The sequence below is a fragment of the Puccinia triticina genome, chromosome 9A, assembly GCF_026914185.1.
Source record: "Puccinia triticina chromosome 9A, complete sequence".
NCBI classification, from domain to species: Eukaryota; Fungi; Basidiomycota; class Pucciniomycetes; order Pucciniales; family Pucciniaceae; genus Puccinia; species Puccinia triticina.
The window spans coordinates 643,093-661,669 of record NC_070566.1 but is presented as its reverse complement, the minus strand read 5'-3'; the positions used below and the strand labels follow the sequence as shown (position 1 = coordinate 661,669).

At 49.8% G+C, this 18,577-nt stretch overlaps 3 protein-coding genes across 3 annotated transcripts; 1 reads left to right on the top strand and 2 right to left on the bottom strand.

The window, feature by feature from the left end:
• Positions 1–12,244: 12,244 nt before the first annotated feature.
• PtA15_9A57 (uncharacterized protein) lies at positions 12,245–14,266 on the bottom strand (the record flags this gene model as incomplete). Its single annotated transcript, XM_053172803.1, has 7 exons — positions 12,245–12,347; positions 12,426–13,095; positions 13,171–13,612; positions 13,680–13,779; positions 13,842–13,912; positions 13,984–14,056; positions 14,154–14,266. 7 exons carry the CDS (start codon positions 14,264–14,266, stop codon positions 12,245–12,247), a joined length of 1,572 nt encoding a protein of 523 aa, XP_053023488.1.
• A 731-nt stretch (positions 14,267–14,997) lies between these two features.
• PtA15_9A56 (uncharacterized protein) lies at positions 14,998–16,456 on the bottom strand (the record flags this gene model as incomplete). The annotated part of the gene is made up of 6 exons (XM_053172792.1): positions 14,998–15,204; positions 15,276–15,343; positions 15,411–15,573; positions 15,647–15,745; positions 15,827–15,955; positions 16,034–16,456. The coding sequence occupies 6 exons, from the start codon at positions 16,454–16,456 to the stop codon at positions 14,998–15,000; spliced, it is 1,089 nt and encodes a 362-aa protein (XP_053023487.1).
• Positions 16,457–16,689: 233 nt separating this feature from the next.
• PtA15_9A55 (uncharacterized protein) lies at positions 16,690–18,230 on the top strand (the record flags this gene model as incomplete). Its single annotated transcript, XM_053172781.1, has 6 exons — positions 16,690–16,896; positions 16,977–17,215; positions 17,290–17,498; positions 17,587–17,839; positions 17,908–17,988; positions 18,071–18,230. 6 exons carry the CDS (start codon positions 16,690–16,692, stop codon positions 18,228–18,230), a joined length of 1,149 nt encoding a protein of 382 aa, XP_053023486.1.
• Between the last annotated feature and the right edge of the window lie 347 nt (positions 18,231–18,577).

Here is an 18,577-nt window from a genome sequence, read left to right as displayed (position 1 = left end):
TCGGACACTCTCGGTCGAGTGTTCAATGGACGCTGTCTTGGTGGTGTCCATCGGACGCTCTCGGTCAAGAGTGTCCGATGGACGCTGTCTTGATGGTGTCCATCGGACACTCTCAGACAAGAGTGTCCACCGGACAGTGATGCTTTGGTGTCCATCGGACACTCTGCCTGGAGTGTCCGATGGATGCTTGACCCGAGGTGTCCATTGGACACTCTCAATGGAGAATGTCCAAAGGACGGTTTTTTGGGATGTCCACTCGACGCTCTTAAGAGCGGAGCATCACATGAACGCTTTCAAAAAACGTCCACGTGATGCTCAGCGCACCTGGCATCCGCGGGATGCTCCCTGGCCATCCAGTGGACACTCTTCAGTCCCAAGTGTCCACCGGACGTGTGCCGATTCCAGGAACACGATCCGTGGTGTAGCCAAGTTTGGGGGGTCCAGGGACAAGTCAAACTGAGCACAAGTCGCCTGCCAAGGGACGCGGCGCGAAGTGCCTCGCACTAAGTACGACCTCCCGTCAGCGTCAAGGAGGGACATGCATGCAATTCCTGATTTTTGGCATGAGAGCCCCACATACAGTTTGAGTTTTTTGCAGGTGGCCAACTTCGTGCCCCCAAAGACCCCACTTCCCAAAGGAAATGACTCCCGCCTCCACATCACTTGAAAGGCGCACTTCCCCTCTTCAAAATGGCGGCAGAGACTGTGAGCCCCACCTTTGGGGTCTCACAAGAACCCCTCACAAGACTTTCACATAGCCTTTCACAAGATTACATAAGCCTATTGTACTTAGTCTCAGTTCATCCCTTCCCTAGTGCAGTGGAGAACTTGGATCCCTTCTCTCTACTGGCTAGGTAAGCCTTTTCATTCTTCTCTTCCATCACTCTAGTTGTACTTAGTTGTACTTACACAGAGAACTTGGATCCCTTCTCTCTACTGGCTAGTCCCTGAAATCCAGTATACGTTGGCACTGGAATCACTTCCAGGCTCTTCAGCCTATCCCTCATGCCTCCTTTTGACCCATCAGTGAAGACCCCTATTTAGGAGTCTTACAGAGACAGCCGGATAGCTCTTGGTTCAGAATCATGGCCTGGAGAGCGGTTAGAAAAAGGTTTCTTTGAGATGCAGGTGATCAGCTGATCTAAGCAACAATGCAGTGTTCCACTGCCTTTCAATAGATTGAAACAGCTTTTGATACACAGCCATATGGATTTACAAAACATCTCTCCCTCAATATGGTTTCCTTTCTTGGTGTTTAGAAATTTCAAACACAAAGATCAGGCCTTATATTGGCAGCTACAAGGCCTAAATTGCATCAGAAGAAGCACACTCCCAAGCACTTCTTAATTCCAGAAGGGCAACCTCAGTGGGCTGACAGTTGATTTATAAAAGAGGAAAAGGTGAAAAAAGCCTGATACAGGCCGATATTCCTGGGGCTCTCAGACAAGATACAGGTTTTTGCAGGTAAGCCTCTCTGTGAGGCAGATTGGAGGACCCTGGTACAGCCTGGGGTTATTGGGCGGACTTGGACACAGCAGTTTTCACAGAGCGCGACGTCGCGAACCTAGTTGATAAATGGACAAAGAAGGGCGGGGTCTCCTCTGTAGCGGATTATCATGACTTCCGCAAATCTTGGGACCCCATCCAGGCATATCTAGTCTTGAAAAATCATGTTGAATCCGAGGAAGAGCTGAAAAAGCAGTTCTATCAGGCGTTCTCAGCGGGGTTTCAAGGTCGCATTAGGGATCAACTGATCAAGGATAACACGCTGGTAATGACGGCCAATAACCGTGCCAGACTCTTATCCTTTAAAACCCTCCGCAGCGCCGTAGATACTGTCATGAAGGGACAGATTTCCCTCTCCTTCAAAGATATGCGATCATCAGCTCCGGTAGCGGCTCCCTTTCAAGAAGCAAATGAGACCATGAAGAAGATGCTTGCAGATCAGCGGCCAGCGGCCGCCTCTTCAGATCCCAAACCCGAAACGTCGATGGAGGATCTCACCAAGATGTTTAAGGCCTTCAAGCAGTTTATGAAGCAAGGTGGAGGAAAGCCGGGACTGACGGTCAACAGAGGACTGATGATTTGCTACTACTGTCACAGGGAAAATCATGGGACTCTGCGTTGCGCCGAGCTCCAAAAAGATAAGGAAGCCGGTCTGGTCGAACAACGCAGTAACAATTTTTTCTTGCCCAATGGGGCGCTCATCCCATTCAATTGAAGTCGCCCAATCCGCCACGTAGTGGCTTCCTTTCCATCCAATCAGGCGTCAAGTTCTTGGGCCCAGTCTCCCGGCCCTTGTCCAACATCTCACTCGGCCTCCGTGGAGTTTAAGGCCAGCTGTGGGTCTTTAGAGCAATGGTACCCCCCGGCGGTTTCATCTCAATCGTTTTTGGGTGGGTATGACTCGGAAGCGGCTGGCAGGAAGAGGCATGAGGATTCTAGGCCTTACAAAGCTCCTTTGGCTCCGCCATCTCAGGCTAAACGAGGTGGTAGTCAGCACAGGTACCTGGGCTTACCAGTAGTAGATTCAGTACTAATATTTCTTCATTCATTTAAAAATCACATCCTAATCAATCATTCTACCATTATCTCTTGGTTATCCTTCTCCTTTCCTTTTTTCTTTTGTTCTTGCTTCTATCAACGCAAAACTCCACTTTTGATTAGATCGTTTTTTGAGTAAAATGCCACAGCCATCCCTGTCATGACAGATGAAGCGCTGGGTCAGACACATAATCCCTCCCAAAGCTAAACGATCTAAATTTCAACATCCACAGTGGTTGCTGTTATTGAATGATTTTTAACTTAGTTAGTTCCAAACTACAAGTGAAAACTGAAAATTTGAAAATCTGACCTGGACAGCTGAGCACATCAAGTGCCATTTGAATGAGACCACCATGAGTATTTCCACAGCGCCCTTGCGCAATCCACCATTTAAGGGGGTTCACTGGAATTCTTCCCAAATCCAGATGCAAACCCCCAGCGAGCCACATGCTGAGCGCGTCAGTGGAGATCTGCCCTGATCGGGCTTCAGACGCACCACTCAGCATGGCAAGCACATCCGTCTGAGGCCGCTGTGTAGTGTGCAAAATTTAAGCTTTATTCCAAGAGTCAATGCAACATCAAGGAGAAGATAGAAAATATTCACCTTTGGAGGAACATTGGGCTCTTGTAACATTGTTTCCTGAGTTCTACTTTTGTATTGAGTTTCCCAAATTTCACAAGCAATTTGTATTGCTTTGGAAATCCATTCTGGTTCCCATTTAGCCAGTTTGAAATATTCATCCTTGAACAATGGATGAAGAACTAAAAAAATAATGTGCAATCAAAGTCAAAAACGATAAATGATCAAGAGAAAGCAAGAAATACAAACTCATAGCAACTTGGTAAAGCAGAGAGCAGTCCGTAAGTACATCCCTATTTATAAAGCTTAGGGCTAAAAACCCGTCAAAATAAGGGTTTTGGGCCCTAGCACTATAACTGTGCTGATGTAAACACTGGTAATGTAAATTACCAAACTTGTTACGTGGCAAATGTGGCCACTACAAGGGTTTAAACAGTCTGTAACAGGGGAATGATTACATACAGGGAATTAATTTGGCGTAAAAAGTATGTGGTAAGTGCTTAAACTGATTGGCTGCTTAACAGAGGCGGAGGTCTTACGGCAACTACTTATAAGGATAAAGCTTTAAATATGCTAATAAAGGATTTTTGATTATTTAAAGGGTTTAATCCAGTGAATTTTGTGTGCAAAGGGTGGTTTAAAAGGAAAAGGGGCTACATTAGTAGCAGGGGAGAATATTCACGGCAAACTTACAGTTTCTGGGCAGTGAATGGTCTGGGGGATCTTTTCCTGAGGGCCAAATAGGCCTCTATTTATAGAGGGGACTTTAGTGGGTGTAACCACTAAGTCCTTTTCTCCCTATGGGAGTATCCTGAGGTGTAGGTGTGAGCAAAGCTTGGCTGTGGTCAACTTATATTATAATAGTCTAATTTCCCTGACTCTGTCACATGCATGACATGTTTATATAGTGCAGTTTTGACTTTTTGATGTGTTTTCACTGCCCGCAAAATTTCTGAATGGATTTTGGACTTCATTTTTTTCATTTATTATCATTCATTCCACATGTCAATTTATTGATTCTGATTATTCATTATTTTTTTGGAATGGTATTGAAGATTTTCCAAAATTGTCATTTAATGCAAGCAATTTTGTAAATTTTGTGATGTTCCAAATACTTTTTATTTTCTTATATACATTCTTCTGAAGTCGTTTTACACACTCATTCTTGAATACTCATGAATTCAAGTTTGTGGGTTGGCCTTCTAGAATGAGCTTTTGGGGGTACCAATGTATCTGTCCAGTGACTGTTCTTTTTATTCTTTTTTCACCAAATTCCAACACCTAGACCCAGAAACGGCACAGGCCCGCATGTACCAGGTCTATACAGGTATTGTTTGGTGATCCTTAGTGGATACCCCATTCAACCAAAAAATCCTTGAAAATGGGTTCAAGTTATTTTTTTCTGTTTCATCATTCCTGTCACATTTGTTCTCTAATTTTCTCTCTTTGGTTCAAACAATGATAATAAAGATTCTGAGTAGGGATTTAAATGGGTTGAGTTGACCCACAAAGACCCAAGACCCAATGGGTTTTGGGTCGGGTTTGGGCAGCCTTCAGGCCTCTGTTAGAAAATTCAACCCGACCCATTGAGACCCAATTAGATTGTTGGGTTGGGTTCAGGCAGGGTTTTTCCCATTTGGTTTGGCCCATGAACCCAATTGCGACCCAACTAACCACACTTTGGGGGGGACTGAAGATCAGTCCCACCACCAAGTACATTCTCAACCACCAATGGCCCGCTCAAAAAGAAACAGAATCATTCAATCATTGGCATCCTTGGAAGCTGCCAATATCAAAGTGACTGAATCTTCCCCCAACAGTCAGAAAGAAGTAGTTACTCCAGAAGCATCCCAGAAAACCTCAACAGAAAATGAAGCTCTTGATCTCACTACCGATTCCGATCAAGCCAAGAAGAAGCGCAAGGCCACCAGCAATATCTGGGCCCATTTCAAGAAGAAGGGGCAGGGTTTGTTGAATTTTTCTCTGTTTTTTTTTTTTTTTTTTGCCTGGAAAGTGGAAAATATTACTAATCTCATTAAATTGTTATGTCCCCCAGCAAATGACGTGAAGGAAACCTGTGTTTATTGTAAATCTCAGTTGGATGGGAAGAGCACAAACAGAACCAAATACCTCTGGCGCCACCTAGAACAATGTAGCTCCTATGCAACATCAAGCAAGCAATCTTTGCTGAAACTTGCGGATGGGTTGTTGTAATTAACAACTTGGACCTTTTCCCCCGAGAAATCTCAATATCTATTGATGCAAATGATTATTGCACATGAACATCCTTTCACTCTAGTTGAGCAGCCCCTCTTCTGAGCATTTGTGAACTCGTTGCAACCCTGATTCAAACTCCTTAGCCGTGGCACTGCCAAAACCGAGATCATCAATCTGTATAATTTGATGAAAGCCCAACTTATGATTGATATTCAAGACATTGATTGTATCACCTTGCACCAGGGGAGATATGTTCCCACTCCCCAGGGAGTGCCAGAGCTGAATTTTATGTGAGTTTTGGTTGGATGTGAGCCTGATGTGGATTAGTCACTCATCCCCAAAATAGTAAATTGGATGGAGAAGTTAGTGAAAAGTCAGTCACAATTGATTTGGAAGTCAACACAATGTTGTGTAGAATTCTTTTGTTTTCCATGTACAACTGTAGGAAGAAATATGATGAAATGATATTTCACCAAAGTCCAACTCATCAATTGCTCCTGTTTACTTATTTTCAAGGATAGCAAAGCAAAATTCCCATTCTCAAAAGTAATTCCTCCAAAAAAATGGGTTTCTTGTAATTCACATTATATGCCCTGATGTACAAAATTAAACTAAAAGTTGACTTGGTATTATTGGGTTTAGATTTTTGGAATGTGGTAATGTTGCAGTCATTGAAATTGAAACCCATTTTCTTGGAAATGCGGGAATTAATTTGAATTTGGCTGATAAAAATGACAAAAAACTGTTTTAATAGGGTGAAAGTCTGAGTTAAGTCAAGGTTGGATTGCGGTGCCAATTCACTTTGGCCATATATCCTGTCCTCCTCACAAAAATGATCTAGTGAATTTTGTATTTTTTTGCTTTTCAAAATTCACATGTGCACATGCAAGTTAACCTTTTTGCACTTTGCTAATAATCACCCTGATGTACGCGCGTACATTGAGGTGGAAATATCACAGGATGGGCCTTTCACAGCCACATGAAAAGTAAATTTTTTGTTTTGAGACACCAATTGTCCCCCTGATGTACACGAGTACATGAGGGGGAAAAAATCACAGGCTGGGCCTTTCACATCTCCATGGAAAGCACACACTGGTCATGGAGCCAAGAAAGGACTATATTCTGGATGAGTTCTGGATGAATTATAGATGAGTTCTGGATGATTTTTTGGCAAGTTATGGTTTATTTCTGGATAATTTCCAACTGATTTCCACACTGACTTCCAGTCTTGTTCATACCTATTCAATATTGCTTTACCAAAGGCCTCCAGCACAGTTATGGAAAAAAGTTACGGTAAGGCACTCCCTGGGGAGTGGGAACATATCTCCCCTGGTGTTGAAAACTGATGTCTGGACCTCATCAAACCAGACACCTTTCATGGTAATCACTTCTCATTTCATCGACTTCAACTGGAACCTCAAGAAAAGAATACTGTCTTTTAAGCATTTTCTAACTCCTCATACCGGTCTAGCCATTGCAGAGCAGTTGCTTACCACTATTGCCGAATGGAAGATATACAATAAGATTGGCTTTATGTCCGTGGACAACGCACTTGCAAACAACATCGGCCTAGCTCAGATCTGCTCCATTCTGAAAGATCAAAGCAGTGTTCCACCCAATATGAATGGACAATTTTTCCATGTTTGTTGTGCTGCTCATGTAATCAATCTGATTGTGAAGGATGGCCTCAAGCACGTCTCCTATTTGATCAACAAGATTTGGGATGCTGTTCAATATGCTAGAAGTAATCCTTCTCACAAGCAGCTCTTCAAGGAGGCAATCGAGCTAGCTAGCCTTGAAGGAGTGCAAGCCCTCCCCTCCCTTGATGTTCCGACCCGCTGGAACTCAACTTATCTGATGGTGAAATCAGCTATTCCTTACAAGGATGCTTTCACTACCTTGGCCTTGCAAGATGCTAACTTCACTGACTGCCTGACCCCCACCAAGTGGCAGGAAATATCAACTATGAAGGAATTTTTGGCAATATTCAATTCTGGTGAGGATTATTCTCCAGTTAGAAGTTATTTTAGTGACTGTCTGAATAATACTCTAAAAGGTTGTTCTGTTTTCCTACCCACTATGTAGCAACAAATAAACTCACTATGACCAAATATCCAACAGCTCCTGGTGTTTATAAATACATGAAAAGGATTGATGTGCAACTCAAAGCAAGTTCAAACAATGGCCAAGCAGATCTCATCGACTTAATCAATCCAATGGAGAGAGAAATTTGACAAGTACTGGGACAAAATGAAGGATTTTGCCGCAATCAACCTTGTTTTTGATCCTTAATTGCTGTAAACTGGCTATGATAGAATTCCTCCTTGCTGACAAGCTTGGTACCAATGAAGCAGAAAGTACTATTGATTCTATAAAAAGACCCTCTTGACCTGGTTTAGCAAAATCTTATCCAAGAAGACAAAGCCAGACGGGGATGGAGAATCTGCAAATACAAATCAATCCCAAGTTGATAAACCAACTTTGACTCAAGATGACGACAATGTTGACTTGCAATTCAAGAAATATGTCTCCGCAATCCACTCCACCCAAGTGGTATCAACAACTGCCAAGCTTGACCTTTACCGTCAAGCACCCCGGGCAAACCGGGGTCATGACAGGCATACAGGTTGCACAGTCCTGCATGTCACATAAAAAATTCCCGCGCCCTGTGTCATGCATCATTTGCAGGACTGGCTTTCATGTATGTGAACTGTAGCTGACAGGTCTGTGAAAGCCTCTGCACAGTCACTGTGCATGTGACATGTTGGAGATGTGAGCTGCATGTCATGATCCGGACAGCTTGTCATGTATATGTGACAGGACCTGCATGACCTGACATGCATACAGGACCATGCAACCTGTACAGCTCTCATGACCGTGATTTGCCCAGGGTGAAGAACCCCCAGTTGTGAATGATTCTTCAAGTTTCTTGATTCTTACCTGGTGGAGCACCCACTGTGGAAGATTTCCGAATCTCTCTAAGCTAGCTAGATCTTTATTAATGGTTCCAATGAAATTGATTGCTTCCAAGTCTGCATTCTCAACGTGGGAGAGTACTCTGTGACTATTGAACCAGGTTGAAGCCTGAAACACTCAAGGCCCTTATTTGTGGGCAAGATTGGATCCGCTGCAAGGACGGTCTATACCCAGAACCTGATACCAAGGCGGAGGAAATTGATTAACATCTGTCAAATATTTCATTCATTTTGTCTCTATAAATTCTATAAAATTGAACTCAGCTACTAGGGGGATTCAAAGTTGGCCATGCACGACTTGCATGCACTTTTGCAAGTTGGTGTTCAAGGCTTCTATTGAACACCAAATTTCAAAAAATACATTCAAGCAGGCTTAGGGGGTGTAGTACAGTGTGGCTTGCATGCACTTTTGCAACTCGGTGTTCAAGAATGAACTTGAACACCGACTTGCAAAAGTGCATGCAAGTCGCATCTGGCCAACTTTGAAACCCCCTACTATACACGATATTAGTCTGTTTTTTTTCTTTCCCTATGAAAAATTTACAGTCTACGTCTCATTTCTGAGAATGATTCAGCGAAAATGGTCGGGTCAACCCAAGACCCAACCCGGACCCGACTCCTCATTAATGGGTTTGGGTTTGGGCAGTACATTTGCAGTTTTGTCCCGACCCGACCCGACCCGGTGCTCACGTCGGGTCGGGTTTGGGCACCATTTCCGACCCGAACCCGACCCGTTTGCATCCCTAAAATTTCTGAGCAATTTGCAACAAATTGGATAATTTTCACACTTTTGATTTTCATCTTTCACAATCATTCTTGGAAACTATTTTCCACCCCTGTGGCCAATCTCATGACTTCAGGTCGGTGGCCTGAGCCTCTGCAACAAAAAATGTAGTGCCAATAACATCAGCGCACCCGCTGTACATAGTCCTGGTTGCAAGGGCCTCTTTCTGATGCTCACTTGGCGAGACGCCCCCGGCGCGCCGGTCGCCCGGCTCCTGAAACGAGGGAATTGTGTCACGCCACACAGCAAAACCCCCACCCGACCGCGTTCACCTATGGGCATCCCATCCCCACCCAAACAAACAAGCCAACAACGCGAGATCTAGATTACGAGAAGAAGCGAACGCAGAAGCGCCGGGCGAAAAGCGCGAAACGATTTGTAACATTTTGGGGTGTTTTGTACGAGGGGAGGCGAGGAAAAGGAACAGAAAAGCGGTCTCCGCGCGTGCGTCTCCCTGCGGCCAATAAAAAGCCCAATCCCTGGCCCTACACAGGCAGAAAAAAAGAGGAATAGAGAGGGAGGGATGGCGAAGATCAAGAAAGAGGAAAAGAGAAGCGTATTATCTTGTGATGTTGTTCTGTGACGTATATAGGAGGCAGGAGTGCTACAAAGAGAGAGAGAGAGAGAACTTGTATATGATTATCGAGAGGGATTCGAATGGGCGGAGGCGAGCACGAATCTCTTCTCCTCCCGCGCCTTCTGACCGTAATCCCTCCCATCCTCTCCGCGCCCGAGCCCATGTCCATCATCATCATCATCATCATCGTCGTCGTCGTCATCGTCGTCGAGATGGTCCTCACGAGTGCTGCGCCGGGTATGGTTGCTGCTCCTGCCGTTGTTGTTGTTGTTGTTGTTGTTGTTGTTGTTGCTATGGATGTGGATGATATCCTGGTCGTCGTCGTCGCAGTCCATAAACGCCTCGGAATCGCCGTCGGGAAAGCGGTCGATTTGGCCGGCGACGGCGGCGGCGACGACGGAGGATTTCGGCGGGGGTGTGAGGGTGGAGATGAGGGGCGGGAGAGGGGCGGGGTCGAGGGCGGCGTGGGCGCCGAAGGGGTTGGTGCTCGGGTGGACGTTGGAGCTCATGTACCGGTTAACAAGCTCGCGATGGTTGACTGAACCAGGTTGGGCGGGAAGGTCGGGCTGGCGTGCGGGTCGGCTGGTGGTGGTGGGAGTGGAGTCGGGGGCGGGCAGGCTGGGGAAGGCGGGGCTGAGGCTGAGCAGGGCGGGGTCGCAGTTCTCGAAGTTCTTGCCGAGCACGTTAGGCTCGAGCAGGCTGTCGTTGGTCTCCGGCTGCGGCGGGACAAGCTCGGCCGAGGATCCGTTGGAGGCGGGCATGATGGCGAGGATGTCCGGGGCCGCGGCGCTGGACGATGATGGGCCAGCGGCGAGCAGGAGCGGGTGGTGGTCCGTCGGGCGCAGCGCAGTATGGGGCGATACGCCGCCGCCGCCGGACGAGGGCGGCTGGGGCGAGTCGTGCGGCTTGAATCTCTTCTTGGCCCCGCGCAGCGGGCGCGGGACGGCCTTGATCTGCTTGAGCCGGATCAGGCCGAGCTCGAGCTCGAGCAGGATCCGCTTGCATTGCTGCAGCTGCAGGTTCTTCGGGCCCTTGTGGATCACCTCCGTCGTCAGCTTCGAGCCGCCCACCAGCTCGATCTGTAGGCCGATGGCCGCCAGCCTTTCTTCGGTGTCCGATCCGGGCCAGTGCATCTGTTGGTTGTTGGTCACATGGGAAATCAACTTGCCTAATGCGGCACTAAACAAAGCCACTTTTGATGTCAATTTTTTTGGTCTTCATATATATATATATAAGTTCTGTGTTGATACTTACCTGACTAGATTCCTAAGGATGGCAGATTGACCTAGACAGAAATCGGAGTGGGGGGGGGGGGGGGGGTCAATATGAGTTGGGGGATGATCGCGACTTGAAGATAGCTTACGACGCGAAGATTTAGCACCGCTGATACACGGTTTGAAGTAGTTTTCCAGGAGGGTCGGATGGGGGAGGAAGGAGGAATTCGGGTCGGTAGTGCTGGAGGGGGCAGGACTGCTACTGGTGATCGGCTGGACAGAGATGTCGTTGGAGGAGTGTTCTTGGGTTGGGTTGAGAGCGATGGAGTGGTGGAGGTTGAGTGTGCGGTGCTGGGAGCGTTTGAGGTATTGGGAGTAGCTGAGATGGTCTGGGACCGAGAATTCGTCGAGGAGGGCTTCGTCGTAGTCGAGGGCTGCGTCTGGCTGTTCGGCCCTCTTGCGTTTTGTGCTGAGCAGGAGTGCTGCGGAGGCTGATGATGGTGCTGCTGCTGATGGTTCTGCGGTCGGTTGGCATGCTGCTTGGAAGAGGTGGATGGGGGGGCTCTGTGGGTGGGGCGGCTGCTGCAGGGTGGGATGGATGTTTGGGTTGAGTGGTGTTGCTTGTGGGGATTGTGGGGATTGTGGTGGTGGGGGTAGTTCGCTGGCTGGCTGGATGAGGCTGCTGATCGCTGCTGGCTGGTATTCTCTGTGGGTTTCGAGCTGGATGATCTGCCTGCTGAGCTGGTTCTTCTGCTGCTTGAGTGCTGCGTGGCGTCTGTTGCGCGTGTCCCTGTCCGGGGTGCTGGCGTTGGAGATGAGCTGTCGGTCGATCTCGCTGAGCTGCTGCTGAGCCCGGTCGAGTGCGAAGTGGGTGTGGACTGAGTCGAGGACGTCGGTGAGCAGTGTCTGGACTGCTGTCTGGAACAGGCTGAGGGTGTGCTGGTTGTTGTGCTGGATGAGTTTGATGATCTGCTGGATGAGTGGTTCTTGGGGTGTGAGTGCGTTGGTTGACTGGTTGAGCTGCTGGTGGATCTGCTGGCACAGCTGTTCAGTGTAGTTCTTCTTCTGTTGTTCTTGTTTTTGTTCGTGTTCTTGTTGTTGTTCTTGTTCTTGTTGTTCTTGTTGTTGTTGTTGTTCTTGTTGTTGTTGTTCGTGTTGGGTTGGTTCTGGGCTGGACATGGCTGGTGGCTGGTGGGTGCTGGGAGTGTTGCGCTGCTGCTCCAGCTCGACTCGGCCCGGGCCCCGGGGCACCCTGGCTTACGTAATCACCCAGCTGCGGGCGCAGTCACTCCCTCAGATAAATAAATTACACAATCATGGATTTTTATGTACAAGCTCTAATCTCGACAAAATTCATTTCCCTGTTTCCTCTGTAGAATACACACTCTCCTCATCCCAGGCCCCAAACTGACTCTCGACGTTCTTACTGAAAATCTCATCCGCCCAGTCCTTAGCACTTTATATCCCCAACAACAAAAAACAACAAAAAAGGATCAGTGGAAATTAACTGGGGACAAATCATAGTCTGGCTTACAGGTTTTTGGATGCTCCATCGTAGTAGGAGGAAATGCTGTACGGACTCCTGCGAGGGCTCTTCTCGTGATCAGCATGAAACTCGGCGATGCCGAGCGGGTTTTTATCCAACGAGACTGCCGAGTGCGTCCGCCTACGGATATGCCGGCCGTCGGTCTGAGCCGCGGGCGAGCGGAGTTCTTCTTCGACCTGGCTCGGCTGGCGGCAGCGCGTGATGTCGAGCTCGGAGCGACGAGCCTCGACGGCAGTGCTCGTCGGCTCGAAGGACTTCGACTCGGAGACGCTCCGCCGATGGGCTGGAATGGCGGGCGGACGAGGATGCCAGGCGCCCTCGGGCTCGACCAGCCGGACGTGCGCCGAGGGCCGCTTCGACATGCCCGTCTGCAGGCCGGGCTGGTGCTGCTGCGGGGACAGGGGCACGGTCCAGAAGGGCCCCATCTCGTCGTGGAAGTCGGAGGCGTGCTTGAGCGGGTCGACGAGGGCCGTCTGGCGAGACTGCTGCTCCTCCATCTCTCCCCCTCTGGTGGGCCCCGTCGGCCCACCGATGATCGCCACCTCCGGCGAGAAAAATGACGGCGTCTGGTCTCGGATCCCTCCGTCGAATCGGCAGGGATGGAAGACGACCAGGAATAGCGCACAGAGAGAGAGCGGAAGCCCTTCCAGCAAGAAAACTGTCGACGATCATCAATCAGTACCCATCGATCTTTTTTTTTTTTTTTTTTTTTTTTTTTATAAAGGTAATCTACTCAGGAGTTCGTTCTTGAACGGCTCGAGCTGAGCGTTCTTGACATGCAAGGCCAGTCTAGAGAGGGTGCGGATGAAGACGAAGCCGACGGAGGCCGCAATCAGCTTGGCGAACGCGGAGAAGTTCGTGGAGGACTGTTGGTGATGGCCGGCGGAAGAAGCGAAGGAGCTGATCGAGAGCGCGGGACGACGGCGGGTGACGATGAGGAGCGAGAGCCAGACGGCCAGAACGTTGAGGATCTCGACGGCCGAGCCGAGCACGGTGACCAGGTTGGCGAGCGCCCAGTAGCGGGACAGCAGCGGGTTCGCCTGCACGAGCAGGCCGTACGACTGCAGCGAGAACGCACAGATCTCGAGCGTGATGATCTGCTGCGAAACTATCCTTGCCGGCCAGGGATACCGGCACGCCGGCGTCGCGCTGCCCTCTATCATCCGCCGGACCATCTGCGGCTCACCATCGTTACTTCAGCTGTTCGATGTATATCACTCATCCCATGGAATTCTAACGTACCCATCCAACACTTGTCAGGAATAGACATGGGGCCAAGTCGGTGACTAGCGAATATAGGACGTAGTAATTCAAGGCCTGGGAGGGCGAAGACGAAATGACACTAGAAGAAAAGAAAAAAAATTAGAGGAGAGATGTATGAACTAATGAAGAAGTTATGTTTACCAGATTATTTTGAATATCTCGCCGATGATTCCAAGGAGACAGCCGGCAGCCAAGGGTAACATGTAAAACCTCTGGAACGGAAAGAACATCAAGGATCAGGTCTTCATGTATGAATTAGCAGAAAGTAGAGGGAGTGGTTTACCTTAGTGATGAGGATGATGCAGAGATGGGTGAAGGAACACGTGAAGAAGAGAGCGCAGGCCAGGAGCGGAAGACTGGCATTAAAGAGCCTGGCAAACCAAGCCCGATCCGCTGTCAGCTTGCGACCCAAGAACCACGACAAGAAGCAGAAAAAGTCTGGGGGGGCGTTACGAGTTTTTGAACGTCCAGAAGTCCTGCAAGTCGCGTGCCGGGACGGCCTGGACGGACGGCACGGCGAGCGCGCCGAGGGTGGTGTTGTAAGCGGGCTCGGCGAAGTCAGCCATGATGCAGTGTGTGTGTGTATATGCGATGGGTTCGTGAACTCGGTGTTCTTGGGGGAGGAGGGCTTCTAAGAACTGGGGATCAGAGAGGGGGAGAGACCGTCGGATGGGCCATTATCCCTGTCCTGGTCTGCTCACTGACACAACTCTTCTTGCCCCCCTTATCCTCTGCCCTTTGCGTGCTCTTTGATTAAAAAGCCCGTCCTCAGCTCGCGCGTAAATCCTTCACGGATCTGTGAGATGTGGTCTGAACGCCTCGGACACCGTCTTGAAAAAAAAAAAAGAAAAAAAAGTAGTGACCGTGAATTGGACGCGGTTCTGAACCCAATTGGAGCCAGGTATGTACTGGAAGATGCGTGTATCTGCTTGCTCGTGACAGTGTGACTCTTGGTTATCACAACCTGCTGATCCGCTCAAGATCCAGCATCATGGAACTTGCCCTAGTCATTCAACATCTGGAAATTGGTTACCATTATGCGGCGATTGCCTTTCCTCTTTGATGTATGTACTTTTGGCCTTGCAGTGGCGTTCTCTGGTCATCAGATCCAAAAACTCATCCATGACAAGCATAAAAATCAAGAGACTATATCGACAGCTGGGCTAGCCTAGTAGATATGACTTGTTGAACAAGAATCTACTCCTACATTGACAGCAATAATCGACCCGATAACTTTATTTTCCCCGGTGACAAGATACGTGATAGGATATCTCGGCGAGCAGAGGGGAAATGGTAATCATTTCCGCCAGAAGGAAGGCTCGGGGATCCGGAAGCGTTTGCCCTCGGCAGTTTCCCGCCCGCCTTCCGGGTCGTCCTCCACCACATCCTCCAGCTCGGCCATCCTGGTCTTGATCCGTTTCCATCGGTTGCGCTGCTCCATCACTCGCGGCCGTCTCCGCCTGGCCGCTTCGATCTTGTCTAACAACTCCCGACTGTACACTTTCTGTTTTATATTTGACCCAAACATATCAGAAATCGATTTCCCCCTTGAAATAAGTGATCCGAAATCCTTACCTTCTCTCGCTCTTTGTCGAGTGTAAAACTGCGACTGATGTCGTTTAACCGGTCCAATATACCTTTGACTAAACCAGTCCACACAAGACAGGTGAGCGGGGACGAGGACAGAGAGGAGAGTGTTGAGAGACAAACCTTCTCTGTTGTGTTCCTGCTCGATAGCTTCCGACTGGTCGTGGCCAAGCGCCGAATCGAACTGATGCTCCTGACGGACGGTATCCAATTTATCCTTCAAATGGCGATGCTCGGCAACCCTGCGTTCGCGTTTCTTGCGACGAGAGTTCATCATCATGCTAATCTGTTGAGATCATCACGAGGAACCCAACACCAGTCAGCAGCGATGAGAGCCTTGGCCAGATTGATGGTCTCACATGCAATGGTTGATGGGCTAGTCGCGGGAGTGGACCATTGAGAACTGAGGGTCTTAGGAACCGCCCAGTCATGATCGGCGTGCGAGGTTTTTGCGCATTCTTGTAAAATTTTCCGAGTCAAATCAGCGAGTTGATCGGGATGATCGGAGGGGGGAATGCGCCCAGGTGGGCTGGACTGACGAGGTGGGCCTTGTAGGTCTTGCCCCAAATCTTCCGATGTCTGGCTTCTATCAACTCATCCCGGTACGATTTGAGCTGGTCGAGCTGGTCGAGGTCGCCAGCTTTGGCGTCGACGAGTTTGGTCAACAGCTGTGCTTTTGAAGAGCGGGATGGTCCAGGTCAAGGGTGGCGATCCAGGAGATGGATTGGCAGGCAGGGACTGCTAACCAGATATGCCTGTCTCAGTAATTCCTGGGTATGCGGGATGGTCCTGAGGGTTCTGTGCTGCTTGAACTGCGATCGGATCTGGTTGGCCAGGACGGGGGTGGATGCGAAGGCGGCAGGGCGTGGGTGCTGGGGGACGGAGGGTGTTCTGAGCTGGTGGTCGAGCCAGGCGGCGTGTCTGAGCAGATGGCGATAGAGGGACCACCGGGTCGGCCGTCGGTGCGCGGGCAGCCGCCACCAGTGTCTGGGCCGGCTGAGTGGGGTGGTCTGGAACAGCCGGGGTCTGTTCTGGATGATCGTCTGGATCTGCCCGAGCAGCTCGGCGGTCTCTGCGGGCAGCTCGGCCTGCTTGAGTGGCCGCTTCGGAACGGCGGTCTTGCGCGGGCCGAAGTGCGGCAGGCGGAACCTGGCGGGCGGGGCGGCCATTTCTTTTGGGCAGGGCAGCCTGGCTGCATGCGCAGGAGTGCTGGCCAGCTGGCCCCCCGGTCCAGTGCACAGTCACTGCGCAGGGACAACCCCCCGGGGACATGGACATACAACAAAACCCCCACCCCGCCACCGCCACCGCCATCGCCCATCTCGAACCCCATCGACTGACCACACCATCCACTCACACACATCCATATCTCAATATCAACATACATACATATCACATCATGATGTCCCTTTCCGAACCAGAGAACGCGCTCAAGAACCTCAGCCTGGGCGACAAACCAGCCCACGAAGCTTCCAACCACATCAGCTCATGCACCTCCATCGACCGAACCCGCTTCGTCGGCAATCTCGACATCACCTCCGACAGCCAAGAGCCCCTCCTCAAGGAGGATGGCCACCGATTCGTGCTCTTCCCAATCAAGTACCACGAGGTCTGTCCACCCACCTCCCCCATCCCTGCCCCCCAGAGGGACACACCCCACTTACTCTGCCTCGAACGCGTCCTGTCCAGATCTGGGCATCCTATAAACGCGCCGAAGCTTCCTTCTGGACGGCCGAGGAGATCGACCTGTCCAAGGACATGCACGACTGGGACAACAAACTGAACGCCGACGAGAAACACTTCATCAAACACGTCCTCGCCTTCTTTGCCGCCTCCGACGGGATCGTCAACGAGAACCTCATCGAGAGATTCAGTGGCGAGGTCCAGATAGCCGAAGCACGTTGCTTCTACGGCTTCCAAATCATGATGTCTGTCCTACCCCCCGCGCGCGTCTCCCTCCCACCCCTGGCTCATCATGCTGACGCGCGTCTACTTCATCCAGGGAAAACATTCATTCTGAAGTCTATTCCTTGCTCATCGACACCTACGTGCGAGAGCCCACCGAGCGCGGCCATCTGTTCGATGCCATCGATACCATTCCCTGTATCCGAAAGAAGGCCGACTGGGCTCTCACCTGGATCTCGGACAAGAAATCGACTTTTGGTGAACGACTGATCGCGTTCGCCGCTGTCGAGGGCATCTTTTTCTCAGGTGATTTTCTCACCATCCTGGCTTTGCTCTCCGACTACTCCGCTTGACAAATGCCACTGACTTGACACTTGGGCAACACACTCATCAGGATCATTTGCATCGATCTTTTGGCTCAAGAAGCGCGGACTGATGCCTGGCCTGACGTTCTCCAACGAGCTGATCTCTCGAGACGAAGGTCTCCACACCGATTTCGCTTGTCTACTCTTTTCCCACCTCGAACGTCGCCCCCATCCCGACACCGTCCAAGCCATCATCGCCCAGGCTGTCGAAATCGAAAAGGAGTTCCTCTCCGACGCCCTCCCCTGCAAGCTCATCGGGATGAATGCTGACCTGATGTGCCAGTCAGTATAATCTTCATGGTACCTGCCCGAGGGTCTAGCACTCACTTCATATCCCTTCATTTGCTTAGGTATATTGAATTCGTCGCTGACCGACTTCTTGTGGCATTGGGCAACGAGAAATTTTACAATGCGACCAATCCGTTTGACTTGTACGTCTCACTCTTATCCCACACCAGCGCGAGCATTGATTTCATCATGCTGATACACCCCCGCATCGCTTGCGCCCAACAGTATGGAGATGATTTCCTTGTCAGGAAAGACGAACTTCTTTGAGAAGCGGGTTTCAGATTACGCCAAGGCCGGAGTGATGACCCGGTCGAGGGGCGAAGACGGAGCAGAGGCCAAGGAAGCAGGCGGGGGTGGTCTCTTCTCATTGGACGAAGACTTCTAAAAGAAGATTCATGCCTTTTGGATCTTGGCCCCCTTGTTTAGCATAGGTCTCTCACAGCCTTGGAGTCCTCCTCTCGCGTCATCCCCACTCGTCTCCTCCTCATCATCTCTCCCTCCCTCGTTCATGTTCTTGGAGTAAACTACAGTCATTCGTGTAACCATACCTTTTTTTTTTATAGGAAAAATCACATTAGTCTAATAGTCAGTAGTGGTTGCGTGCGCTAATTGAGTAATGTCCGGTAAGCGGAAGTTGAAAAGACAGTTGGCTGTGAGGAAAGAGTCGATGAAAAGCCTATCAGTATATGCGCCAAGCCTTTTCCAAACAGGCTTGAGGTAGGTTTCTTTTTT